The sequence below is a fragment of the Mollisia scopiformis genome (assembly GCF_001500285.1).
Source record: "Mollisia scopiformis unplaced genomic scaffold LY89scaffold_17, whole genome shotgun sequence".
Lineage (NCBI taxonomy): Eukaryota > Fungi > Ascomycota > Leotiomycetes > Helotiales > Mollisiaceae > Mollisia > Mollisia scopiformis.
Window position 1 is genome coordinate 959788 of NW_017263597.1, and position 25543 is coordinate 985330.

The following is a 25543-nucleotide window of genomic DNA, read 5'->3' on the forward strand; positions in this document are numbered from 1 at the left end:
GGATATTGACTCGCTTGTGAGGGTGAGAGCAAGTACCGGGTACCCGATTTAAGATCAGCTGCTTGTTGTGGCTTGAGTCACAAGATTCACACTTCTAGAACTTTGGGGAAGTGGGACAACGATGCAAGTAGAACGACCACTCGGAAGTCTGGAAAAACGGTTCAAAAGATGCAAGAGCCAAATATAATCTGCTTGAGCAGGTCCATCAAGGGATATTGCAGCGGCGCAATGATCTAGCCCCCTGTCGGAAAATTCAAGCTCAAAAAATGACAGAAAATGATCTGATCTCCTGTCTGCCGAGCCGTCTGCCGCCAGGAGGGAAAAAAAAGCAAAAATGAGATCACTGCGTTGCGCACAGCTTGTATGTCGGGATTGGTGGCTGGTACCTGGCGCAGACGCATGGTGCCATGCCAAGAGTATCAACAAGGACTGTAGATTCGTGGAGAACAGTGAAATGATCCTTGAGCAGCGAAGGAGAGCGCAGGATGTGGATGGTCGTCCAACTATAGAAGTGACTGCACAAATGTTATAGTACCTAGGTACTATTTGTTAGTATCCTCAAGTGAAGATCATGTTCAGAGGCCCAGCGCAGTAAAGCTTGACAGCAATGCCCTCACAGCATCCGGACATGTGGGAAACAAATCAAAATGCGCCTTAAAGCTTGAATGCGAGTCCCAGCTCTAGAGCGACATCTCTCAATTTGGGGGCTGTTTACGAGGTCAAATCACACTCATGCTTCTTGATATTGCGGAAATCGCCGCCACAGGGGGCAGGTGAACATCGATGGTGGGAGCATCGTGAGAAGCATCGTGGAGTTGTTCGATTAGATTAGGTCGCTCGTAAGGGAAAAGCAAGTCCAACGAGGCGTATTTAAACATTCGTAAACGTTCAAATGTCTCAATTGTTTTATCAAGATGGTACGAAAAGAGAAGTCGGCGGAAAGCCTACCTCCGAAAAAAAGGGGAACGCGATCTGATACGTGATGATCGTAAGTCACGTATTCTTAGTCAGCGCGGTACTGACCAGGTGAGATCACTTACTGAAAGAAGCTTTCTGAAATTAAGAATGTAAACCAAAAAATTTCATTTGTATTCACAAAGACTCGCTAGACACTCTGGCGCTCAAGCTCACTCGATAAATACATTTATTCGTCTTGAAGCATCTTGCGAGTCACCAACTCCACAATTCTTTCCTCATCCTTCTCATCGTTTCTATTTCACTTCTAAAACACAAGCAACTAATGACTTTTCCTCATATTCTTAGTCCTGCCGTTTGACTTCAGCAAAAAAGCATTCCGCAAAAAAGCTGATTAGAAACAACAACACATTGCCGACTTCAAGACCTCACTCTCATTTAACAGGCAGGAGCAGCAAAACAACCGTCTACCACTGCGGCGGGTATCGGAAATGAGCAGTCACACAATGTGGAGCAACAATCTGGGATCCAGCAACATAGCACGCGGTAACAGACATATTCTTTAGGGTTAGGGTGAGTCGGATGATTGCAGCAGGCGATGTGCAACAAAAATGAGTTTCGGCTTCATGCACTGGTACAAAAAACAAGGGGGTCTGATCTCAAACTCTATTCAGGACTGCGATTGAAGAAAGTTGAGCTGATAAATTATACCACGCTTGATCACCTAGTGTTCAAATGTCGAAATGAAGTTGAGATTTTTACGAGACGGATGACTACAAGGAATGGCTGGAAGTCCTCTCAGCCCCAACCCACAGACTTCCGTCTGTTCCGCTCTTCAATCCGAAAACATTTGCGGTATGAAAGACTCTCAATTCCCTACTTAGAGTCCTACTCCGAAGCTATAAGCGGCGGAAGAGGTGGGGAACCCGATCCGCTGGCCAGGAGTTTAACAGATTATTCGGCCGAGAGAAATAGCGTCGTGCGATGTGCAACAAAAATGACTTTCAATGTCTGGAATGCAAGTGTACTTCGGGGTAAATTTTTTGTGTTGGGAGGGATAAGATTTGAGACGAAGCGGCCTGCTAAGCTTGACCTCTCCTGGTAGGTTGCTCTTGAGTTAAGAGATCTCATTGAGAAGTACATCTTCACATCATACTTCATAGATCGTCGCTGCCTCTCAAACGGTCGAGTTTTTGCAGGACTTGATTCAGGTATTTCTTGAACAGTTCTAAGCTGCTTGTCTTGTTTGCCAGACGGCCACTTGCTCTTCTTGGAATCTTTATTGAGCAAACTTTCGTCAACTCTGGATTGTGTATATTGAGAAATACAAAACAAACTCTACAGTAGTCCAAACTAATCAAATCAAACCTATCAACATCGCAACTCAAAATGACATCAAGAGAAACTTCTCGTACAACAAAGAAGCCGCCAAGCGAGGGAGCAATAATCACTCATGCTTGATAGATAACTGAATTGATAAACAAAAACCCTGACTTCTTTCTTCTTGATTATTCCAACCGAAAGAACAAACCTCGAACTGGACAATTCAGATCGTTTTCCCCTTCTTTAATACTTTTTCCTCCAAATTTAGTTACAGTGGGGTCCCCAAAAACAGACTCAAAACACCTCTCACGTCACGCCATCCCAACCCTGAAACTCGAGCTCCATTCAACCCCACCAAATGCCGCCTTATCGTTATCGCGCCCCTCCAACACGAAACGTCATCCACCTCTTCCTTCAACAAAACCACCATTCTCCCTCCCTTTCCCTCTCCTTTCCTCCTTCCATCTGTCCATTTCTCTCAAAATGCCCAACATCCTAATCATAGGCGCAACCCGCGGCCTCGGCCGCTCGCTCGCCAACTTGTACGCCGCCAAAGCGGACACAACGGTCTTCGGCACGCATCGGTCTGCGACTCCTCCGGCGGGCTTACACGAGAGTATTGTTTGGGTGCCGAGTATTGACCTGTCTGAGGAGGGGGTGGGTAGGAAGTTGGTGAATCAGTTGGGGATGCTTGGTGGCGGTGGGGGCATGGTGGAGGGTGGGAAGAGGGTTTTTGATGTTGTGGTACGTTTGCTTCGTTCTGGTGGAAAAGGGGGAGGGAGGGAGGTGCTGATGAGAAATGTGGCAGATCATCACTGCGGGCTATTTTGCGACGGAGGATTGGACCAATGGACCGAAGTGGGAGGAGGAGGTTAGGATGTATAGTAAGTCTATCTACTCTCTCAAGAAGGATAGAAGAGGAATGCTAATAAAGTAAAATAGCAACATCCTCCATCGCTCCACCCTTCATAGTGCACTCCCTCTTCCGCTCCAAACACATCACGCGGGGCTCGAAAATCATCCTGGTATCCTCGGAATCTGGATCCATTACCCTGCGCCACGCGAAAGAGGGAGGAGGCAATTACGCGCACCACGCGTCGAAATCGGCGTTGAACATGGTGGGCAAATTGCTGAGTTTGGATTTGAAGGATGAGGGCGTGATTGTGAGTATTGTGCATCCGGGGTTCATGAGGACGGAGATGACGAAGGGGGTCGGGTTTGATAAGTATTGGGATGATGGCGGAGCTGTTACGCCGGATGTTGCGGCGGAGAGTTTGATAGGGTGGACGGAGGCGTTGGGGATCGAGAAGACGGGGCAGTATTGGGCGCCGAGGGGACCGAGTGAGTTTTGTTTTGATGGCTGGAGGGAGATAGGGCTAATTGTTAATAGGGGATATTGGGACCGCGGATGTGACGATGGGGGATAATCTTCCTACGCCGTTGCAGTTACCTTGGTGAGAAGCTCAGAGGAGTATAGAGAAACGAATAACGAGCATAAAAAGCCATATCATGCTTCAATTAGAAAGGTATGAAGTCCATTGCAAGATTATTGTCCCACGCAGAAGCCATCATCGTCCACATCCAGATCAAAGGTATGCAACGCCCAGTTTCCTCAACTTAGAGTGCAGCAACTACTGCTCCCAATACCCCAACCACACCCCCCAATCCCGCAGCCATCATCTGCCCCTTCTGCGCTCCTGCACTACTAACCGCGCTCGCACTACTACTGGTCCCAGATCCCGTCCCCGAACTCTTCGCACTCGTTGTCGTCGCGGTGCTCGTAACTCCACTCCCCACACTAGTAGTAACAGCCGTCACCGTACTGGTCGTCGCGCTGGGCGTACTCATGATGATACTCGTGCTCGAGTGGCTGCTAGAAGAAGGGGTAGTCGTCGCGTTCGCTCCAGCGGTCATGGAAAACGCAGAACAGAGCGCGAAGCCAACGCTCGCAGCGGAGTTCACGTCGGCGGCGTCGCAGGCGGAGAGGAGGCAGGGCGTGACGGCGGTTTGGATGGCGGCTTGGCCGGTGCCGCATTGGCAGGCTTGGTCGGTGAGGGCGCAGCCTGCGACTGAGAAGGCGGAGGTTAGGCAGGGGATCTGTGTGAGGGGTTAGCCGTGTTGTGGTGAAGGTTGGAGCTGGGGAGAATTGAGGAAGGTGAAGGGAGTGCAAGTTGGCGCAAGGTGGACTGATTCAATCGATGCTTGCTAGATCAATTGAAGAGAGAGGACTTGAATGGGTGGTGAAAGCTCCAAAGAAACAATCAAACTCACAGCACAACTAGGTTCAGCGCCGAAATTCTGGCTGGACACCAAGCCAGCCAGCGCAATGAGCATAGCAGAGATAGTGATCTTCATTTTGACCTCGATTCACGATCGTTCGAAAGCGGAGAGATGTTGTTTGTTAATGGCGAGGAGGAGGTGTGGAACAGGTTGGGTTGGGTTCCCTTTTTATTAATGTGACATTCAATTTATGGCGAGACCTTTATTCCTTCTTTCCAGGTTCAGCTCGATGCGGGGAAGCTACCTTAGCTTGTTTGTTTTGTGGCAGGGGTGTGTGATTGGGGGTAAATTGAATTTTATGTCAGGGGTGGAACGCCACAAGGCGTGTTGGGAGCTGAAGAGGGATGGTGGGTGAATGTTAAGTGGTGATACTATTGGAGGTTTAGTTTAGTTGAGATAAGGTGTAGAATGGATCCAAGGGGACTTTCATGGTCGTGAGATAGGAACAGGTAGATGAGGGGTTTCACCGCAGTGGTGATCTTCTGTGGGGCCGTTCAGGGGTTGGTTCTGCTGCTGTCGAATTAGGCTTGGTCGCTAAAGAACTTGCGAATATTCTTATATGAACTTCGGGTTTCCCGAGTTCTTGGTGGATGAGAGAAGGGTTAACTGTTTTGAGATTACAAGCTCTGAGGATCTAGTAAGTGAGGTATTCATTCATTATTCCTGTGTTTATTTATGTACCGAGCTCAAGAGAAGGGAAAAGAAACTGGGATTCTAGGGAATAGTTCACATAACGCAATATTTGATTGTTTGCTTATGCAAGTTATACTGGGTTGAGCTCGTTTGAAGATCCGAATGCTTCAAACTTAAGATCAATCAAACAAAAATAGTGTATGGAATATCTCAATATGAGTTACCAAGCTTAAGAGTCGCATATGTCTGAAGTTAGTGAGCAATTTATCAAAGAAATAATCAGGCAGAATACAATAGCACATGCTACTCTCATTACTTAAAGACTCAACCATGTCAGGAATGAGTATCTCACTTTCAAACTTATTTTCAAGTACTTGAAGGGATAGGATTTTCTTATAGGGTATGCTAAGGATGTTTGCCAAGCAAAGCATGTCTTACAATGTGAGGATGTCATAGAAGAACAAAATGGTTCAAATTGATGAATTCCCAAAGCAAATGGGCATTTGTCCTTCAGATGTGAATTAGAGACGTCACGTGAACCGCTCTCCATCGAGGTCCTTCCATTCCAGGTTCTTGTCTTCTTCCAAGATCACCCGACGTCTAAGCGACTCAAGAAACGCAAAAACAACCAAAAGAAGAAATAAACAAACTTAACCAACCTCCAGCAGCTACCTATCAAGGAAAGAAAAAATGAACCAGAAACCAAGCCGTTCGTGCACGTGAAACAAACGACCAAAAAAAGAACACTCGCGACATAGGGGGTTCGAACCCCTGTCTCTCCCTATTCCCATTAGAATGGGAAGGGAACAAGTTAAACCTCTACTCCAATGTCGCCATCTGGCGTTAATTTGTTTACCGCGAAATCTGCTTATTCAATTCGATACGGTGTCGTCGCGTCCGTTTGCTTTTGGGTGCTTGTCACATGGGGAAGGAACGCGCTACGAAAAAGGCGCTAAGATAAGATAAGATCTCACGGCTCGACAATTTTTTGGCGGGGCAGCTTTTCAATGGTTAGAAGGCAAGATGTTGAGAGATGACAACGAATTTCCGATGCCGGAACGATTCTCAGAGCAAGATGAGAGGGAGGAGTTCACGAAAGATGATCTAGATGATGTGTTTGGGTCCGCGCCCCCGTCTCCTACCTTTGAGCACGGGAATCTCGAGCATTCGGACGTCCCGCGCTTGAAGGAGAAGCATGAGACGGAGGGTTACAGGGATGGAGTCACGAAGGGGAAGGCGGAGAGTGTGCAGGCGGGTTTTGATGAGGGGTATGGACTGGGCGCTATGCTGGGGTTGAAGATTGGGAGGATTTTGGGGGTGCTGGAGGGGATTTTCAAGGCGGTGCTGAGTGCGGAGGGAGAGGAGTGGGAGGGGGAGAAGAGGAGGGTGGAGGTGGTGTCTGGGGAGGCGAAGAAGGAGTTGGGGACTGAGAGGGTGTTTGCGAGGGAGTGGTGGGGTGAGGATGGCGTGTGGAGGTTTGAGGTTCCTGGGGAAGGGGAGGGGATCGAGGTTGTGTTTGAGGATGTTGCGGGGGCGCATCCGTTGGTGAAGAAGTGGGAGGCGGTTACGGAGGAGGAGGTTAAGAGGTGGGGGTTGGATTTGGGGATTATGGATGGGGAGGAGCATTCGGACGAACTGCGTACGAGGGAGGAGATTGTGGGTAGGAAGGATGTTGCTTCCACGAAAGAAGTTGCCAGTGAGTCGGTGGCTTCGACGGGAAAGATTATGGGTGTTTCGAAAGCAGATTTGAATTGGTGAAAGGCCGTCTAGTTCTGAACACACTATTTGAAAAGACTCTGGAGCTTGCGGACATCTCTCCTTGAATTCGGATGGCAGATCCACGAAGTTCACAAGGATAGGAGGCCTACCAGCAATCCCCTCTTCCAAAGAAATCATGGACTCAAGTATCCGGAAAGCTGTCGATTCTATCCAGAGAGAGCATTGCCGTCGAATGCAATTGCCAACAGCGATTCGAGGACAGAGATCTGTTTGCTGCGTTGACTCACAGTTTCAAGATGTCACCTTGCTCGGATGGCCATTATCTGCGGCACTTGGCAGAATCATCGTGGACAGAGTATAGAAGACGAGTCATTTAGGGGATTCATAGCATGGGTTGCATTTTGCTTCCTCAATCATCAATCAAATTGCCGAGATAGACGGTCATGGTCTTGCTGTGCCATGACTGTCTGCGATGCAAACTATTTCATAGATGCCAAAGCTCCAGTTGTGCACATACAAAATCCAGGATGTTTTGGTTCCACCATCTACACTCTAGAAGCGGCTTCTCTTGACCCAATCCTCGTTAGAGCCCGTGTACCTGAAGCGGCTGCATGTTAAAACTCCCCGGTGCTACACAACGGGACCCTGCACCGAAGATCGTCATCCGAACTGATATTAAGCTTAAAACTATTCTAGGGAGAGAAATGAAGCTCTGGTGATCTGTCGACATGCAGGCACGGACGAAAGTCCTCGTATCTTCATCGTGCCTTCCGTTTGCGAGTTGGTGCGTGCTTTCCATTTATGGCTCCAAATTTGACCCCAAGTTCGATATGCAAGCTTGCAGCTCTTCTTCTCTCCTCCATCACACTTCACTTCGACATCCTTTCACCTCATCTTTTGCAAGGCTTCAATTTCATTCATCCTAATACTGGGCCTTGCAGTCCTCTCGTTACTCCACAGTCATTACGATCCAGCACATCACTTCGTTGAATGTAACTCTGATCAGGGTATCCTCCAAAGCACCTAATATCCCGACCGTAAGTTATCCCAATCACTCTGCCTCTCATGTTCATTTCTGTTCCAAGCCGGTCGATTGCTGGATCATTGCATTCGAGTGTAGTACCGCATCAGCAGGATCGGGAGAGTGCAAACGCGATGATTCACGTCCATCTCGCCCCGATTTCCAAATTCACATCAACTATTTCTTCAATCATCCCTAACGCGCATTCAAAAGTAATTTTCAACCATGAAGACCTTTACTCTGCTTCTCGGCTTTGCGGCCTCCACTTCTGCCAACATCATCTTCAATCACGTCCCGTTGCAGTGTAACCTCACCAGCGACCAAATATACCATGGCTGTCTTCGAGGACAGAGATGCACGGAGCGCGGAGAGTGAGTCTTACCATCCCTTTCGAGATAAAGACACTGACGTTTCGTAGCTGCGTACCGGTCGAGAAGATTGCATATCCCATGTCCTTCCGCTCCGCCATGCAAAACATCGACGTGAGACAGAACCCGGTTTTCTCCACTGACGGAACATGTGGGCCTAACAACGGTGGCACCATTTGCAATCCGGATAGCACGGTGTATACTGGACAGTGTTGTTCGGTGGGTGTGTAGCCCAATGCGAATGACAAATGGCTAACGGAACATAGCAATACGGGTGGTGTGGCAATGATACTGCGTACGATCCACCAAACTCGTTCTGGGATACTTACTGACACACTCAGTCATTGCGGAGCCGGTTGTCTTTCTGGATGCACAGGTAGTTCCCCTGGCACAGCTCCTCCCCGTTCAGATGGCAGATGTGGTGCCGCCTTTGGCGGAGCGATCTGTGATCCAAGCGGACCTTATGGAGGATGCTGCTCTTCATACGGGTAAGATGCAACTTTTCTTAACTGCTTTCTGTTGCGCTGCCATCAATATATCTTATCCATTTATCTGACCATATATTTCAAGATTCTGTGGCTCAACACCCCAGCACTGCCTCATCTCAAATGGATGCCAGAATGGCTGCAATGGGGCGACAACAACAACGACTTCCTCGACTCCTGTATCGACAGGAACGGCACCTCGATCTGATGGCAGATGCGGAACGGCTTTCGGTGGCGCGACGTGTGATCCCAATGGGCCATATGGAGGATGTTGTTCAGAATATGGGCACGTTGTTGATTTTGTTGATGCTTTTGGCGAACACTTGCTGACAAAAAACTTGTTACAGATTCTGCGGCTCCACTCCTGCACATTGTCTCGTCTCAAATGGTTGTCAGAGTGGTTGTACTGATGGTCAACCAGGTACCTCCACGACCGCTAGCCAAGAACCTGTTATCGGTCCAGCCACTACAACCATGGCTCCCGAAACGACCGCAACGGCAGCTGTGACTACTGATGGCACTTGCGGTTCTTCCAATAACAACACTGTTTGCGGTAACTGGCCCAAAGGCAACTGCTGCTCCATGTACGGATTTTGGTATGCACATCGCTTCTGGTCTCACACTTCTGATGCTAACTTCATGCAGCGGAAACACGACCGCTCACTGCGGTGCCGGATGCCAATCAGGAAATTGTGTCAGTGCACCAGCTGTTGCAGCTCCAGGTCCCAGCCCAGCGCCACTAGCACCAAACGGAGGCTCTTTCACCATCGTCGGCCAGTCTGGAGTTCCTGCTATGCACGCAGGTCTCATGCCTAACGGAAAGGTTTTCTTTCTTGATAAGCTCGAGAACTATACCCAGCTCCGTACTGCTGATGGATACTATGCCATGTCATCTGAATATGATCCAAACACTAATACCGCAGTACCACTAGCCTATTTGACCAATGCCTTCTGCTCAGGAGGAACTTTCCTTGCAGATGGACGTGTTATCTCTGTCGGCGGAAATGCCCCACTGACTTGGCTAGATCCCAACATTGGCGATGGCTTCACCGCAATTCGATATCTCCAGAGGTCTTCCTCAGACACCAGTCTCAACGGTCAGAGCTGGAGTGAGCCAGGAAACAAGCTTTCCAGTGCTCGCTGGTATGCAACTGCTCAAACAATGCCCGATGGCACCGTCTTCATCGCCAGTGGAAGTCTGAATGGCCTCGATCCTACAGTCATGGCAAACAATAACCCAACATATGAAATCCTAAGTCCAGACGCCGTCACCCAAGGGAACAGCATTCTCATGGACATTTTGCATAAAAACCAACCTTACTATATGTACCCATTCGTGCACCTGCTCAACAATGGAAACCTCTTCGTCTTCGTTTCAAAGTCTTCTCAAATCTTCAACGTCGGTTCAAATACCATCATCAAGGAGCTTCCAGATCTACCAGGCGACTATCGTACTTATCCTAACACCGGCGGAAGTGTTCTACTTCCTCTTTCCAGCGCGAACAATTGGGCACCTGATATTGTGATTTGCGGTGGAGGTGCGTACCAGGACATTACCAGCCCATGCGATCCCAGCTGTGGTCGCATTCAACCTCTCAGCGCCAACCCAAGTTGGCAGATGGACTCAATGCCCGAAGGACGCGGAATGGTTGAGGGAACTTTGCTCCCAGATGGAACCGTCATTTGGATGAATGGTGGCAACAGAGGAGCACAAGGTTTTGAATTGATGAGCAATCCTACTTTGGAGGCTCTTCTGTACGACCCAGCCAAACCACTCGGTCAGAGATTCACGACGCTTGCCAGCTCAACTATTCCTCGTCTGTACCATTCCGTATGCCTACTTCTTCTCGATGGAACAATGTTGATTGCGGGATCCAATCCAATTCAAATGCCTAAGCTGGAAGCAGACGCCGTTGACCCATACCCGACAGAATTCCGAGTCGAAAATTACGTCCCTCCCTACCTGCAAGGCGAGAATGCTAATCGCCGTCCCACCAATATTGGCATCCCCCAGTCCGTCCAGGCTGACGGGAGCATATTTTTCGTGACATTCAACGTCCCTAGTGGCGCACAGGGATGTAAGGTTGTACTCTACCACGGCGGGTTCGTTACTCATTCTGTTCATATGGGTCATCGCATGCTGGAACTGGACTTTGGTGGTTGGGCAGCTAGCAGTACATCGCAGACTCTGGTTGTGACGGGCCCACCGAATCGCAACGTGGCTCCGCCAGGACCATATGTGATTTATATTGTCTGTGATGGTGTGCCAGGAATCGGACAGTTCGTCCAGGTTGCATGAAGACAGCAGCAGATAGGAAATCGTGTGGTGGTGGTTTCCTGCACGTCATTAGCGTTCGTTGGAGGTCGCACAAGCAAAGAAAAGCTTAGCAGGATGCAGATAACGAATTCAACCGTTGCTTTCAATTATCTTCATTGAGTCTATCCACGTTGTGTGATCACGTCTAATAGATGCTCAAGTTATATATATTTGTCTCTCTGTGGTGTGGCCGCCATTTCATTTGTTCTGAGTACGGCGCACCTCGGTGGCGCCAGTACAAGGCCTCGACCGCGACCCCGCCAAGTGGGCCAGTTTCCCTCGCGCGGCGGCACCACATTCCATCCATTGTTGATAGAAGCTCCAACATCAAAAAAGAATACGAGATACCCGCCGGCCATTTGTCCTTCCTAAAGAACGATAATTTCTGAATCAATTGCGTACGAGTCCTCTCTTCTCATAGGGTCAAATGCCAACAATGGCCCCCAAATTGTCCAAGTGGCGCTTCTCAGCTGTTTGGGAGCTTACATGGGTTGTCGACGCTGTCTCATGCACTGAATGCAGGCGGATGCAAGACTACTGCAGAGAGGGTAGCACCAGACATCGGGCTTCGCTCTTTAAGGACGATGACTGCCCCGCTAGACGCTAGCTGCTGAGGACAATAGGATTTCTCAGCTGAGCTTTCTCTCTTTCTATTTCTTTACCTCTCTTGTTGCTCTCGTGAGCAGATTTTCCGATCGTACAAATGTCGCTCAATCCGAATGATGATCGTAGGAGGGGACGTTCTAAATCACCTGGTGGTGGCAGGAGAGAGCGGTCGCGATCCCGCGTCGAGATCGATGAGTATGAGGAGAAAACAACGACGAGAGAACGGTCCCGCGTTCGCGTACCGAGTCCACCGACGAGTAGTCGCTACGATGATGATAGGAGGGGATACGAGTATGAGGAGCGAGACACGACCACCATCAGGAGAGGGGATAGGGAACCGGCGAAGATCGTGACGGCTGAGCCGAGGGATCCTAGAGGGAGTTCACACAGTCTGGTTGATCCGAGGGGTTCGGATCCTAGATTGATTGATCCAAGAGGGTCCGATCCGAGACTCGTTGATCCGAGGTCTTCGCGCGAATCCTACAATCAGTATAGAGATGCGAGTCCGCCGTCTGCGAGCAGGGGATATGCTGTGCCGGGCGCCTTCAAGACGACGGTTGAGGAAGAGGATGTCAAGGTGCGATATGGTGGTGGCAGAGGTGGGAGAGAGAAGGAATACTATGAAAGCAAGAAATTCTCATCCAAGGATGATTTGGCGTACGGAGAGTCTCCTCCAAGGTCTAAATACCAAGAGGTGGACCAGTACAAATACACCGACTCGAAGAGGGACGATAGGGATTCGAGAAGATACGAGGATGAGCACGGAAGAGGAGCAAGCTTCAGTGCTCATGCTGGCCACCATAGCATCTCTGCCGGTGTGAACGTCGGTCATGGTGCCCCGCAATACGTGCAACCGCCTGACCCTTCCGCATACCAGGTTCCCGGCGGTTATCAACCACAAGTGGCATATCCTGAACCGGGCAGACATTACAATGATGCCCCAGGATCCAAGTACGCCGAGACGCCAAAGTGGGAGTATGCGAAGCCGGAAGAGAAGATCACGTACTCGAAGGTTCAGGAGACGACGTATGGACGTCCTGGAGAGTATGGGTCGAGACACGGGGATCCTCGCTACGATTCGAAGACCAAGACGGAGACTATCAGCTATGAGGATTCTCAGTATAGGGATGATAGACACGATCCTCGATACGACTCCAAGATCAGGAAGGAGAGTGTCACTTATGAAGATTCCAAGTACAAGGAAGACTCCAAGTTGAGAACTTCCAAGACTCAGACTATCTCCGTCGAACCCGGATCCAGACGACGCGAACCATCGCCCAACCCAGGTCTCGCTCCCAGAATGCACTCTCTATCCGTAAGCACCGGTCACCACGGCGGCGCCGCATTAAGTCTAGCCGCTGCCCCAGGGAGTCCCCTCCTCGAAGCCTACCACGGAACCTACCAATCCATCTCCCCCATGCCTTCCCCCCTCATGATCCCCTCACACTCGCACACCGACATCAACCTGATCGAACCGCTCTCCCCCTCCGGCGGCTCCTCAGACGACGACCGCTTCCCCAGCAAAAAGAAACGCACAGCGCGCTTCCACGACCCGGTCGACGAAGCCACCATCCTGGCCAAAGCCCTCAAAGGCGAGAAGCGCGCCCCGGACACGCAGCCCCTGATCGAGATCCTGCCGGGGCTAACCCACGAACAGGTCCTCGATCTGCGCGTCGAGTATAAACGGATCGTCAAGACGGGGTCCGAGAAGAAGGGCGTGAATATCGCGAAGCATATCAAGATGCGGCTTAAAGAGGAGGATCCGAATCTGATGAAAGCGTGCTACGCGTGCGCGCTGGGGAAGTGGGAGAGTGAGGCGTATTGGGCGAATTTTTGGTATCAGGGGGAGAAGAGTCGGAGGGAACTGTTGATTGAGTCGTTGATGGGACGGACGAATGCGGAGATTCGGGAGATTAAGGATGGGTTTAGTGATAAGAAGTATAGTGATAGTTTGACCAAGTGTATGAAGACGGAGCTGAAGGAGGATAAGTTTAAGAAGGCGGTGCTGCTGGTGCTGGAGGAGCGTAAGATGGAAGAGCGGCCGGGTTATGCAGTTGATAGGGGATTGGTCGAGGATGATGTGCATGATTTGTATAAAGCGGTCAGAAGCGAGAAGGGCGGCGAGACGGCGATGATTAATATCGTGGTTGTGAGGAGCGATGCCCATTTGAGAGAGGTGTTGCGCGAGTATGAAGTTACGTACCGCGCGAATTTCGCGAGGGAGATGTTGAAGAAGAGTGGGAACTTAGTCGTACGTCCCCTTTTCCCTCCTTCCCTCCCCCCCTTTTCCCTCATAACTGATCATTTCACAGGGCGAAATGCTAGCCCACATCCTCAACGGCGTAATCAACAAGCCCGTCCGCGACGCGCTACTAGTACACCACGCGCTCTCACTCTCCAAATCCGACAGCATCCGCACGGAACTGCTGATCAGCAGGCTGGTGCGCTATCATTGGGATCGTCCGCACATGGAGGCGGTGAAGCGCGAGTATCGCGCCCGGTACGGGGTTGATATGCAGAAGGCGGTTGCGGAGGGCACGAGGGGGGAGTGGGGCCATTTTTGCGAGATGCTTTGTGTGAGGAGGATGGGGGATGAGGTGAGGAGGGTTGAGAGGGTCGAGGAGTATAGGGTTGATATTAGGAGGTAGGTTGGGTGGGAGAGGGAGGGAGAGACGGGAGGGATGGGGAGGGGTAGACAGGGTAGATGATGATATTTGATGATTCTTTTTTCTTGTTTCGTTTTCTCTGCTGACCATTTGGTGTTTTTTATCACTTGTAGTTTCTGTCTTTAATTGCTCTCAGTACTTGTGAAAACCAGCAAGTGCTGGTACCTTTTTGCATCGCTATTTACGCACTATGCGCATCTTGCGCAAATCGCGCATTTCGCGCAAAACGCGCATTCGAAGTGGTCTTTGACATTCTAAGTAGAATAACCCATTTTCCCCTCATCTTAAAAGCCTCGTTCCTGCGACTTACATTCTTTGTAATTAGCATTCATCTGTCAAGACTTAATCAAGTCTAATCGGATACTAAAACAAAATCTACCATTGGCAAAAACTTCCCAGTTTTTCTGTTGGAGTCAGGTCGGTTTTAGGATTGGTTATCTAATTAAAGATCTCTTGCGCCCAGAAATAAGAACCTCCAAGGCAAGCGTCCATTTTGTGTCTAGAGTTTTTCGTTGGACAGCATTTTTGTAGTCGGAAAATAGATGCACAAATGTTTTGCACGTCCCACTGTTATACTGAGCATTCAGCGCGTTTTGCGCATTTCGCATGTAGAATTGACTCCATGTATGAAACAGTGCAATGTGTCTAATATTATTTCCAATTACTCAATGTCCAGACTATCTCCTTTCTATCTGCTCAGTATCAGAATACTTGCCTTATTTCAAGCATCTCCTTGATAGGAAATGTGACTTCGAAGAGATTCAAAATGGTCACGTGGAGCAAAAAGCCATCAGCCATCTTGCTCGAAACTATGCGCTTTCTGCAGTTGTTGTGCTCTATGGCTTAAGTAATACAAGATTACTTGATATGGTGCAAATCACAATGGACTGGAACTTTTGAGTCCAGCGGCTTTGAAAGGAATTAAGCTCTTAATTGACATGTAACGTTGAAGCACATCTCTGTCTAGCGCCTGCAAACCCCTCACGGATCTGCTCTTCCAGGACTCGGGAAATTTCCAAGCCATCGACGCAGGTTCACAAATTCCAGAATCTCGGTACTTGATTGCCAAGCCCAGAAAGATAAATGAAGTTACATCCACAACCCTGTCTTCCCCATACCCCGCAAAATAGAATCTTCGCCAAGCGTAGATCGATCCAGGGGTCGCATTGCCGCATCCCATCACAACACTTCCTCGAAAGTAGCCGAAAGAAACCAGATTTGAAAGAGTTGGTTTGGAATGTCCACATGATATCCTTCATATTTTCACGTTGGCGAAATAGGCTGTGAGAGTAGTTGAGATGATGACGAACATGAGAAGTGTCTACTTGAAGGATCCTATCCATTCTTACCTCTCCTCTTTTCATGATCGGGAATCTCGATCCAGGCACCTGGGTACTTTCGACCAAGATGGACCGACTATGGCTTTTCATCACCTTGGCACTCATCCTTCCATATACATCCGCCCTCCGAATCGCCAGCGCCCTAAACACCATCGAATACACCCCCGAACTGATCGCCAGCCAAGACTACGCCAACGGCTCCACCTTCACAATCGTCAACGGCCAGCTCGCCAACCTCGTCAGCGACACCAGCATCGACATAGCAGCCAACGCTGAAACGCAAGCCCTGCGCCAATTCGCCACGCATAAAAACGTCCGCATCATCTACACGGTGGCGGAGGTCTATTACCGGATTGCGGCGAATAAGAAGACGGTGAGCAGTGCGAAGGATTTGAAGGGTAAGAAGATCGCGACGTTCCCTGGCACGTCGGCGGCGTATTTTGTGGAGAGGTATATGGCGAGTGTCGGGTTGGGGGAGGGCGATTATACGGTTGTGACGGGGTATCCGTGTTCGGCGGCGCCGTGTGGTGCGGGGACGTTTCCTTATATGGTGACGCATGGGAGTGCTGATGCTGGTATGTGAATCTCGTTGCTTGTGAGAATTCTCAGATTTTTGGGAGAGGAATTTAGATTTCATTCGAGTCCATGTAATCTGTTCAACTACATTCGAGGATCGTTGGTGCTGACATTTTTCAGTCGGTATGTGGGAGCCGTCAGTCGAACTGGCGATTCAGGTATGTCAAAAAGTTTTTGAAATTCCTCACGATCTTCAAATGCTCATCAGAGCTGATCCTTCTGCTACTTAGGCACTCGGGAGCGACGCCCTCGTTCTTCAAGATCGTTCCGTCTATCGAGAGATCTTCAACCTTCACAGCACAACAGAAAAGCTCGCCGATCCGACAACTCGAAAATCCATAGTAGCCTTTCTACGCGCTCTAAACCAAGCCGAGAAGGTATTCACCAACGACCCAGAGAAGATCTGGCCTCGCGTCGCTACAGCGCTGAGTATGAATACGACGATACTGAAAGATGTCTGGCCAATACACTCCTTTAATGGAAGTCTAGGCGGGACTCTACCAAGTGACTTGCTGAGCGTCTTAGTCGCGGAGGACCAATGGGTCGCGAAGCAAGACAGGAGAACCGCCATGTCGCAAAGCGACCTCAGCGCACTGATCGACGAGAGCGTATTGAAAGAGGCGATGCAAAATCCATGACATCCCATCGAATGATATTCTGCTACCGGGTTCGTTTGAAAATTGTGCGCGAAAATCACCTCATGCTGAGGAGGTTGTTCTGTTCCGTGTTATAATTAGAGAGAGCGTGCAATGCACCGGCTGTTGGAGTCTTCCTTGGCGTTTAAATGCATGCATGCGTGAGTGAGTGAGTGAGTGAATGTAGTGTCTGTGCCCCAGCAGCTGGCATGCATGCATGGTGTCAGATCTGGACCCGCCAATTTGCTTCTTACTTGGTCGGCTGTTCCTGCTTCGCGCGGGAGGTGATCGGACGAAACTCTTTCTAGTATCAGATGCCAAGACCCGTGTTTGACAATGCCAAGAGTTGCGTTTGGGATCGGGGATAACCCAGATCTGTGATGCGAACCTGGGAAGGACGAGAGGGAGGCTGGACTTTGCTAGATGCGCTGTTGATGTTATGTTGAAGATGTGAAGTGGAAAAGTAAAATTCATGCGTAGCGAGTAAAAGGCCATTGAGCACGTATTTTGCATTATAAGGAGTGATGTCCTGGCCTCTGACGGCATGCATACATCAATGACGAGTTTCCTTATATCTTACAGGATGTCTTGAGCACAACTTCATTTGTGCGTTGAAGTGGCTAGACATCACTCCATCCTAGCGACAGGAATCAGTGGATGTCACTGACATACACTCCCAGCCTACATTCTCCCTATCAGGAGCATAACTTGCGCATAATATTCTCAAAAGACTTCTCACTTCGAGAACCCAGCAAAAGGCCAATAAAAAACCGAGAGTGACATACAGACTTATTCGATGTCACTGAGTGACCATCTAATCGAATCTAATCAAATCCCCACTCGTGATTCCATGCGCAACATGTGGTTATCTGAAGCATAGAACAATCTCCCTCTCAAGCTCAAAACGCGTTTGACCTTATTACGTTACATATCCATCCACCGCCAAATTCTGGTGCTGGATAAAATCGCCTCTACCCAATGAACACCTATCAAAATCATAGCGAGTAATATATACCAAACCCGCGTCGGAACACAACAACTGCTGGCATTCAGAGCCCGTAGTCGGTTGGGTGATTGGTGACCTATCCTTCTGATGAAATGCAGCGGTTGGATGGCGGAAGAGCGCTTCAGCATCAGCCTAACCGAAACGTTATGCGGGCTGACAGCTGAGCTCACAGGGCCCACAGGAGGATCGCCTCATTCAACTGTTAAGGTTAATGCTGCTCCACTCTGATTATCTACCCCGGATTCGACGAGCTCGGCATTTCTTGCTTGTCAGCCAGGGTGTGCGGACAGGCTTCCCAACCCGTAAATGCATGTTGATCTGTGCATCTGCTTCAGTGACGTCTCAGGCTTGGCGTTCGTGAGAATGTCGAGGCAGGAATAGATGAGGTGCTTGTTTCGAGGCCTGGCTAGACCTTGAAGGGCGTTGTCATTCATTGTTGGGCTGACAGGACGATGGGGTCTTGTTACAGGCCGGTGACGAACGGGATTAACGGTCGGTCTGGACTTGAGATTCGAGGGGCTGATTTACTGCTTTGAGTAGTATATGAATAGTGTGCTACCTTCTGTCTCTCAAAAGAACTTTCCTTCTCGGCATTCGAAATCGATAGTCTTCTCTTCTTCATCTCAGTCTGCAACCGGTCTTGCAGTCTTGGTTTTATTTCACCTATACGCTCTTTTACTTTTGGACGATAATATATATTTTTGCAATATGCGTGCTTCTACCGCTTCGGTCATTCTGGCCTTCTGTGCCATGCTGGCAGTCCAGGCTGTTCCAGTCTCACTCACTGCCGATGCTCTTCTCGCTGTTCGCGAGCTCGATTTGGCTGATGCTTTGATGGTCCGAGACCTCCCACTTGAGGCTCGCGAGGTCGAGATCGAAGAGAGAGACCCTAAGAAGTATGCAAGGAAGAAAGAATAAAGCTTAGTTTATAGGCTAACTGGACAATAGGAAGAAGAAGGCTGGCAAGGAGGGCCGTGACGCAGAAATTGAGGAGAGAGACCCGAAGAAGTAGGTTCGCAATACATCTATTGGAGAACGCTGTTGACGGGACATAGGAAGAAGAAGGCTGGCAAGAAAGAAGGCCGCGATGTTGAAATCGAAGAACGTGACCCTAAGAAGTGAGCATATGTGTGGGGCTTAGAGTGGTATATCCTAACATGAACACAGAAAGAAGAAGGGCGGAAAGAAAGAAGGCCGCGATGTAGAGATCGAAGAGAGAGACCCAAAGAAGTCAGAAGCTCGGCCTATATGATATCTGAACAGTCTGCTGACTTACAATAGGAAGAAGAAGGGCGGAAAGAAGGATGCCCGAGACATTGATCTCGAGGAGAGAGAGCCCAAGGACGACAAGAAGTTGGTTCTTTTTAGAAAATTCCTCTTGGTACAGTAGCTGACCCCAGGATAGGAAGAAGAAGAAGGAAGGCAAAGAAGCCCGCGATCTTGAGATCGAAGAGCGAGACCCCAAGAAGTATGTATTGACAACATCACTTACACGATCGGACAATGCTAATATAGAAACAGGAAGAAGAAGGCCGGCAAGAAGGAAGGTCGTGACGTCGAAGATGTCGAGTAAATCGAAATCGGGTGGTAAAAGAGCAACGGCGGCCCCCAGATACGCAAATGACCCCGAGTTACTAGTACTTCAAGTCGGAAATGAAAAACAAAAACAAATAGAATGCTGGATCCGTGCTCTTAATGTCCATACTTGCGATACGCACTCAATGAGATTATGCTTCTGGCTATGCGCATTCATTCGATTGGACTTGTCGTGAGATGTGATATTGGTTCTGAAGAAAAGAGATCAAAGACAGACGTAGCTGAACAGCAAAATCCAGGCGCAGCAAAATTCGCCACCAAACGTGACATCGAGCAATGCGCCCTTGTCGACCTTGTCTGCCTCATCCTTTTGATTCGTCTCTGGTCAGTGATTCAGAAGATTCCTCTCTCCAGCTGGTCATGGAGGTTGAAAATCGCGTTCGCCGACTTTTTGAATCGATGGCGGAGACCTTCTTTACGTTGGTCACATGAATGCGCTTGGAACTGTACTAAGGTATGTCCACTGTGAGTCAAAGAAAAGCAGAAACGGCGAAGCATGAAACCATAGTTCTGACGTGGGACAGTGAGGAAGACGCATATATATGCGTGCGCTTGAGCAGAGCTCCTCGGCACTTGAGCACTATATTCTCTCCAATATCTACACTTTTGCTCAATGCTCCCAACGCCTTGATGTAGATGCCGAAGAGGGTCTTCAAAAATGAGAGTGTCAATGTGAAGTAGAAGTGATACCGTTCTAAAGACCGACCCCTTGTAACAAATACTCCCAAGCGATATATCCCCGGTAAGACTGTAGAAACTCTACTACGAATTCAAGTTCCCACTGATCATTTGCTGGTAGCTTGCACGTGAGACGCGTTTTGTAGAACTCCCATGAAGCTGGATACCATCCTGATTGGTGCCAATCGATAATCGCTGTAATGCGGGGTATACCATTTGCGTCTTGGCATACCATGATGTTGCTGCGATACAAATCAGCATGGGTGAAGACAATGGGAATATCATCAAGTAATCCAGAACGCCAGGGACCTGTGTCTACATCCACACCCGGAGGTGCACGACATCTAAGCGTCGCAAGCCAATCATTGAACGCTGGAACATTTGAAAAAGGACCGGCTGGTTGATTGGTCTGGAACATCACATCATGCAGAGGCTCTTGGTTGATATCTCCTGTAATTGCGATGAGCCTCTTTCTGTCAGAAAGTTTAGTTCAACGTACCGATAAATGGGGAAGTTGGATCTTGTTTGAGCTGGCGCACATCATCGAGAATCCGTTGCAGTTGCAGGCAAATCTCATATTTATGTTCTATGTCAAAATCTGGCCAGGCCTGTTCCAAGGTGACGCCCTCGACTAGTTGCATGTAGATAAACGTCTCCCCTTGCTCCCGACACCAGCCATATACTTCTGGAACGGGCACACTGGGAAGTAAGTGTTTTATCGCCCATAAACACTGTCCCTCGGTGATAGTTATTGTTGGGCCGTATTTGACGATGAGATTCAAGGCAGAAAATGCGACAGGAGTCGGTCTGTTCGATGTCGCTTTGGGTCCTGCAGCTCGGCGAACATCGGCAGGAGTGGGTAAAGATGAATTTCCACTGGCGAAGAACGCTGTATTTCTGAAGTATATATCCTCAGAGGGTGGAAGCATAGAAGGCAGAAGATACAGAGCTTGGTTCATGTCGCGTGGAGCCATTGTGAGGAGTACTCGAAGGTCGTCCTTGATACTATCCAGTGTGCCAATTTCGGAGCACGATTACTGTAGCGGCCGCATTTTAGTCTTTGGTAGTCCAACAACACCAAACTGAACACATTGATAGATGCTCCCCCACGGATCGAGAACGCGTGTCGACCTTCAAAATTGCCAAACCTGGATGAAGGAGCTAGTTGGTAAGCTAGTTGAGAATAAGCTTCCGGAGGAGGGGGCTAATACTGTTATTGAGAACGCACCCAAGAACTAGGCAGTATTCTATTGCTCGCTGGACGGCAAGAAAACGAAGGTTGATAGCTAGGCTTTCGGCGTGGAGAGTATGGGATGAGTATCGACATTGATTGTATCTGGAACTTGTCTTTTGATATATAATCAATTGAAATTCATTGATTGGCAATGATTGCCTTACAAAACTAATCGCTCGACTTGATAATCAACAAGTTTAATTTCTTACAAATTGCTTTTGATTTAGTAATATGTAGCAACTTATTAGTAGCTTTTCGCAGGTAATCCTAGTGTATTAATATGGTCGTAAGTTCAAAAGAGGTATAAAAATTTCCACTAGACAAATTCGCATAATATCATTTACCTTAAACTTAGGTATATCATCTCAGGGTCAGAAATCAAACACTTATTAAATTTAGACTAGGCTGAATACTCTATGTGAAGGCTGATCAACCCGCAGCTCTACACGTAAGCAAAAAGGTACATCGTCCACTAGAAAAGATGGGAGTCCAGAAAGGAACCCCAGTAGCAACCAAGAGGGTATCCGTCCAAACCGCCTGCCAATGTTTCATCAGACATTTCCGAAAGTTTGCTTGCCAGGGTGTTGTCCATGAAAATTGAACTTGCTTTATTTCCTACAACAGATGATCCTGATAGAGGAATTGCACCGCTGTCGTAATCGATCATGGGATTCGGAGGACTGGTGAGGGTTCCCGGTTCATTCGTCCAAACTGGATAGAAGTCTTGTCCAGACATGGCATCCGTGACTGAGAAGTGGGACAGCAAGGGTTGGTTGCTAAGCTGACGTTCAGCATCCGTATCTCCCAGTCTTTTGCTCCTGCTCCGCTCCTTCGAGGTACTCTGTGACGGGCTGGAAGCGGAAGTGCTTGAGTTTCTCGAGAAGTAAGCAGAGTCTGATGAGAATGGAACACGCGAAGTCATAGGTTTCTGTGTTTGCGGTGACTCGAGGCATGACCAGTCAATGTCGAGGTCGATGTCCGGACTTGCATTGATGATATCTTGCTCTGTTCCTACCCCACTTGAGCCGAGAGTGAATTTATTGGTAGCAAGATCGTCCTGACTTGGGTTGGGATCGTAAACACCTCGATAGGTATCATGCAATATCTTGAGAGCAATGGGAAGCAGTTCGACAGCTTGATCGCAAAACCGTTGTTCCTCAGCAGTTAGATCATTGCCCATTTGGTTTTCCAAGGATCTCTTGACAGCCGGTGGAAGCTCTTGAACAAGATACACGTGATATTTTTTGACGTCTAGGTCGCCTTGCTGATCTGGATCATCCCAATCTACATTTGTTAGCATCCTGCTATATATCGAGAGACTAGATCTGATGTGAGGTGTGTGACTTACAAGGTGAAGATGGCAACGAACTTCCTGGGAACAATAATCCGTAAAGGTGTTCCCATTCTTGTTCCTTCGTTTGGCCTTTGAACCTCTTTTTCTTGCCGTGAATGGCGTCCTTGAGCGATCTATTAATACCGTCCTTACCACCTTCCTCTGTTTCGATGACTGGGCAACTTTGTATAGACTTGATATGATCGTTGAGGGATCTTTCATTGTCGAAGATAGATTTGCATCTTTGGCACTGGTGGATGGAATGGCAATCGTATAGGTGAGTTCTGATGCGAGTCAGTATACCTTTGAAGCATAAGCTAGAATAGTTACGAACTTGATTCGAGCAATCGTAGACCTAGGAGTCAATGCGCATGATCCCCAGTCCTTAGTGTTGTATTTTGACGGACAATACTTGCGATACGGACATGCAAAGCGTAGGTCACGAGTTGGACTCGTACTATCCACAACAAGATCCAGGCCGGGTGTCACATCCTCCAAAGTCTCATGTACTTCGTGATCAGCTGTGTCTGCAGTTATTTCTGGCTCTTTCATAGCTCCCTGCGGTTGAAGTGTTGATAGATCCGAAGAAGTTGATTGCGTTGATATTTCGGGCTCCTGGGAGCTTGCTTCAGATATGCCCCGCTCCTGGGATGGTATACTAGAGAGTGACTCTGCACGAATTGTGGATCGGATTTCAGGAGACAAGTCTGCACTATCCACGTCAATGGAGCTATACACCGGAGCAGTCTCTAATCCTGGGATTGTATCGTTGACTCCCAACTTTCGAGATCCTTCAAATAGGCTCGAATACGATGAAACGGATGGTAAAAAGTACGAACTAAACAAGTCGGTAAGGCGGGGTGGCGTATAACGTGAAGGACACGAGAATGGATTCATTTGGTACTTTCGAGGCCCTTCATCTTGGCTCGAATTCGATAAATCGACTGGCATAAAGTACGAATCAGGCAAGTCGGGAACATGAAGGGGTGTCGTAAAATGTGGAGGACGTGAGGATCGATCCATTTGGTACTGAACAAAAACTTGTTCCTGACAATCTCGCAGAATATCGGCAATGTCTCGATCAGGTATGGACATGGGGGCATTCTTTGTTGCCTCAAGCGTAGATCTGAAGACAGCTGGAAGTTCGCGACGAAGATAATCCTCATACTTCTCCAATGGTCCGAGAAGAGACCTGCATTCTTTCAATTCGCGAACAAAATCTATAGCATTCAGCGAAAGATCGTCCAAACCATCAGGTGACACTGACAATTCTTTGGTACATCCTCCCCTGGAAAAAGTGTCATCCATATGTCTACCCAACTCTCCTTACTAAGCCGGCATGACATGGTTTTTTTGTTCAATCTACAAATGACCTCTTCTGTGATACCGTCGATGTTCAGCTCTGAGCTGGAGAAAAGCTGGTGCATATTTCCTGGACAGGTGTGCAAATTAAGCTCCTCATACTTTTGAAATTTAGTCACGCATCGAGAACACTGCAATACGCGGTGCACTCTATACAAGTGTTCCCTGCAATTCGTCAGATTTGCTATGCGCACATTGTTGCTTTGACTTACTTGAGTCTGGCAATATTTGTCAACCCTTTGGACCCACAACTTCTATACTTTCTCACTTGGAGGTTGTACTTTTCGGGGTCTTTGCAGTAGTATGGACACTGGAAATACGTGGTAATGTCAGATGCATCGCTCAGAACGCCACTCATGTCGGGTATTTGTTCATCAGAATCGCTTCTAATTTTTGGTCTTTTTCGTCCCATGCCAGTTGTGGTAGGTTGAAAAGAAGTATAATGAGTGTCTCTGTTCGCTGCATAGACGGAGGGTGCAGGTTCCCCCATCAAATATTCCATGCTCCGTTTCTTGGAATTCCCCATCACTTCTCCATTTAGGATACGAAAATTTGCTGTCGTGTCACTTGGGGACATTCGTGGGACGGAATGGGATCCACTGTCGTTTGAAATGGAGAATTGCGAACCGATCGTGAATAGTCTATCGCTTTCTGGACAATGAATGAGCGAAGTCCCTGCTACTTCAAACTCTCTAAGTCATCTCAGGGGAGCTTACCTTGTCTGAGGTACGCAAGGCTTGGGTCTTTTGCCATGAAACGCAAATGCAATGCGCAATGCAAACACGAATTTGGGACGCACTGACGGATTGAAAGAAGGAGCTTGCGATGGAGATCTGAAAGCGATATAACGGTTCACACAGTCTCTTCGTCAGAGCTGAAAGAGGAAGGGAGACGAAAAAATTGAACGATCACAAGTGATAAGGCTGTGTGGCTGAAACGCAGTCGTCAAGAATCGCATCACGGTGCGAAACCAGCGCTCTCGATGGGTAGGTGGTTTTAGCGTGCCCGACAAGATCCACCCGTTTAGACCGGTTACGGCTATAGATTTTAAAGGACTGTCATAATTGGGTGGTCACAGTTTAGGCTTTCCCAGAACTGCCCAGAACCGTCTGCCCGTCTACTATTGGGGGAGCTTGAGGATTGTGGAGATTAGGGGAGATCAGGGGGCCTGAAATTTGAGGTCAAAGTCTGAAGTGAGGCTTAATATTTGAAGCCTGAGGTTGAAAACATACTATCAATAGGCTTTATATGTCTTGGCCTGTGCGAAACTCTGTGATTCGCTAGTTGGCCTTGCCACACGTGACAACATCTCAGACTGACTGCTTGTCACAGCTCTAGAGTGTGACCTGTTGTCACGTGGCCTTCGTTTAGCTTAGGGGTTTTGTACTTAACGAACATGGGGACAAAAGTCCGTGCGTTCAGGCTGTAGAACCTCGAAATTAAAACTCTT

General features: G+C 48.5%; 9 protein-coding genes and 1 non-coding gene across 10 annotated transcripts; 6 read left to right on the forward strand and 4 right to left on the reverse strand.

Moving 5' to 3' along the window:
- Positions 1–2421: 2421 nt before the first annotated feature.
- LY89DRAFT_686948 (oxidoreductase-like protein) lies at positions 2422–3765 on the forward strand. Its single transcript, XM_018215398.1, has 4 exons — positions 2422–2982; positions 3047–3122; positions 3181–3579; positions 3629–3765. The coding sequence occupies exons 1-4, from the start codon at positions 2722–2724 to the stop codon at positions 3694–3696; spliced, it is 804 nt and encodes a 267-aa protein (XP_018068836.1). The 5' UTR covers positions 2422–2721; the 3' UTR covers positions 3697–3765.
- Positions 3766–3771: 6 nt separating this feature from the next.
- LY89DRAFT_686949 (uncharacterized protein) lies at positions 3772–4697 on the reverse strand. Its single transcript, XM_018215399.1, has 2 exons — positions 4510–4697; positions 3772–4335 (listed from the first exon to the last, which is right to left on the reverse strand). The coding sequence occupies exons 1-2, from the start codon at positions 4591–4593 to the stop codon at positions 3856–3858; spliced, it is 564 nt and encodes a 187-aa protein (XP_018068837.1). The 5' UTR covers positions 4594–4697; the 3' UTR covers positions 3772–3855.
- A 1202-nt stretch (positions 4698–5899) lies between these two features.
- On the reverse strand, positions 5900–5985 carry LY89DRAFT_t48. Its single transcript has one exon. It is a non-coding gene; the product is annotated as a tRNA-Gly (tRNA).
- Positions 5986–6249: 264 nt separating this feature from the next.
- LY89DRAFT_536659 (uncharacterized protein) lies at positions 6250–6774 on the forward strand (the record flags this gene model as incomplete). Its single annotated transcript, XM_018208109.1, has 1 exon — positions 6250–6774. A coding segment is annotated over one exon (525 nt), but the record flags the coding sequence as incomplete, so codon positions are not given.
- A 968-nt stretch (positions 6775–7742) lies between these two features.
- On the forward strand, positions 7743–11416 carry LY89DRAFT_708792 (DUF1929-domain-containing protein). Its single transcript, XM_018217707.1, has 6 exons — positions 7743–8262; positions 8379–8478; positions 8526–8554; positions 8830–9030; positions 9092–9340; positions 9390–11416. The coding sequence occupies exons 1-6, from the start codon at positions 8117–8119 to the stop codon at positions 11041–11043; spliced, it is 2379 nt and encodes a 792-aa protein (XP_018068839.1). The 5' UTR covers positions 7743–8116; the 3' UTR covers positions 11044–11416.
- Positions 11417–11764: 348 nt separating this feature from the next.
- Positions 11765–14591, forward strand: LY89DRAFT_671826 (Annexin; the record flags this gene model as incomplete). The annotated part of the gene is made up of 3 exons (XM_018213242.1): positions 11765–13918; positions 13980–14311; positions 14486–14591. 3 exons carry the CDS (start codon positions 11765–11767, stop codon positions 14589–14591), a joined length of 2592 nt encoding a protein of 863 aa, XP_018068840.1.
- A 1149-nt stretch (positions 14592–15740) lies between these two features.
- LY89DRAFT_590203 (uncharacterized protein) lies at positions 15741–16887 on the forward strand (the record flags this gene model as incomplete). Its single annotated transcript, XM_018209578.1, has 3 exons — positions 15741–16248; positions 16370–16407; positions 16480–16887. The coding sequence occupies 3 exons, from the start codon at positions 15741–15743 to the stop codon at positions 16885–16887; spliced, it is 954 nt and encodes a 317-aa protein (XP_018068841.1).
- A 1611-nt stretch (positions 16888–18498) lies between these two features.
- On the forward strand, positions 18499–19541 carry LY89DRAFT_720787 (uncharacterized protein). Its single transcript, XM_018218592.1, has 7 exons — positions 18499–18786; positions 18839–18898; positions 18946–19008; positions 19058–19120; positions 19172–19243; positions 19296–19358; positions 19412–19541. Exons 1-7 carry the CDS (start codon positions 18599–18601, stop codon positions 19461–19463), a joined length of 561 nt encoding a protein of 186 aa, XP_018068842.1. The 5' UTR covers positions 18499–18598; the 3' UTR covers positions 19464–19541.
- Positions 19542–20180: 639 nt separating this feature from the next.
- Positions 20181–21093, reverse strand: LY89DRAFT_589944 (phosphotransferase enzyme family protein-like protein; the record flags this gene model as incomplete). The annotated part of the gene is made up of 2 exons (XM_018209566.1): positions 20181–20614; positions 20664–21093. The coding sequence occupies 2 exons, from the start codon at positions 21091–21093 to the stop codon at positions 20181–20183; spliced, it is 864 nt and encodes a 287-aa protein (XP_018068843.1).
- A 675-nt stretch (positions 21094–21768) lies between these two features.
- LY89DRAFT_784427 (uncharacterized protein) lies at positions 21769–25095 on the reverse strand. The gene is made up of 6 exons (XM_018222784.1): positions 24810–25095; positions 24306–24744; positions 23999–24258; positions 23066–23951; positions 22747–23015; positions 21769–22682 (listed from the first exon to the last, which is right to left on the reverse strand). The coding sequence occupies exons 1-6, from the start codon at positions 24844–24846 to the stop codon at positions 21871–21873; spliced, it is 2703 nt and encodes a 900-aa protein (XP_018068844.1). The 5' UTR covers positions 24847–25095; the 3' UTR covers positions 21769–21870.
- Between the last annotated feature and the right edge of the window lie 448 nt (positions 25096–25543).

Coding starts and splice junctions, on each gene's coding strand:
- LY89DRAFT_720787 (XM_018218592.1), top strand. CDS start 18,599: ATGCGTGCTTCTACCGCTTCGGTCATTCTGGCCTTCTGTGCCATGCTG. Junction 18,787..18,838: donor GAAGAGAGAGACCCTAAGAA/GTATGCAAGGAA, acceptor ACTGGACAATAG/GAAGAAGAAGGCTGGCAAGG. Junction 19,244..19,295: donor GAGCCCAAGGACGACAAGAA/GTTGGTTCTTTT, acceptor ACCCCAGGATAG/GAAGAAGAAGAAGGAAGGCA.
- LY89DRAFT_686949 (XM_018215399.1), bottom strand. CDS start 4,593: ATGAAGATCACTATCTCTGCTATGCTCATTGCGCTGGCTGGCTTGGTG. Junction 4,336..4,509: donor GCGCTGAACCTAGTTGTGCT/GTGAGTTTGATT, acceptor CCCCTCACACAG/ATCCCCTGCCTAACCTCCGC.
- LY89DRAFT_708792 (XM_018217707.1), top strand. CDS start 8,117: ATGAAGACCTTTACTCTGCTTCTCGGCTTTGCGGCCTCCACTTCTGCC. Junction 8,479..8,525: donor ATACTGGACAGTGTTGTTCG/GTGGGTGTGTAG, acceptor AACGGAACATAG/CAATACGGGTGGTGTGGCAA. Junction 9,031..9,091: donor GGATGTTGTTCAGAATATGG/GCACGTTGTTGA, acceptor AACTTGTTACAG/ATTCTGCGGCTCCACTCCTG.
- LY89DRAFT_784427 (XM_018222784.1), bottom strand. CDS start 24,846: ATGGCAAAAGACCCAAGCCTTGCGTACCTCAGACAAG. Junction 24,745..24,809: donor CCTTGCGTACCTCAGACAAG/GTAAGCTCCCCT, acceptor TTCATTGTCCAG/AAAGCGATAGACTATTCACG. Junction 24,259..24,305: donor ACAAATATTGCCAGACTCAA/GTAAGTCAAAGC, acceptor GACGAATTGCAG/GGAACACTTGTATAGAGTGC.
- LY89DRAFT_686948 (XM_018215398.1), top strand. CDS start 2,722: ATGCCCAACATCCTAATCATAGGCGCAACCCGCGGCCTCGGCCGCTCG. Junction 2,983..3,046: donor AGAGGGTTTTTGATGTTGTG/GTACGTTTGCTT, acceptor GAAATGTGGCAG/ATCATCACTGCGGGCTATTT. Junction 3,580..3,628: donor TTGGGCGCCGAGGGGACCGA/GTGAGTTTTGTT, acceptor AATTGTTAATAG/GGGATATTGGGACCGCGGAT.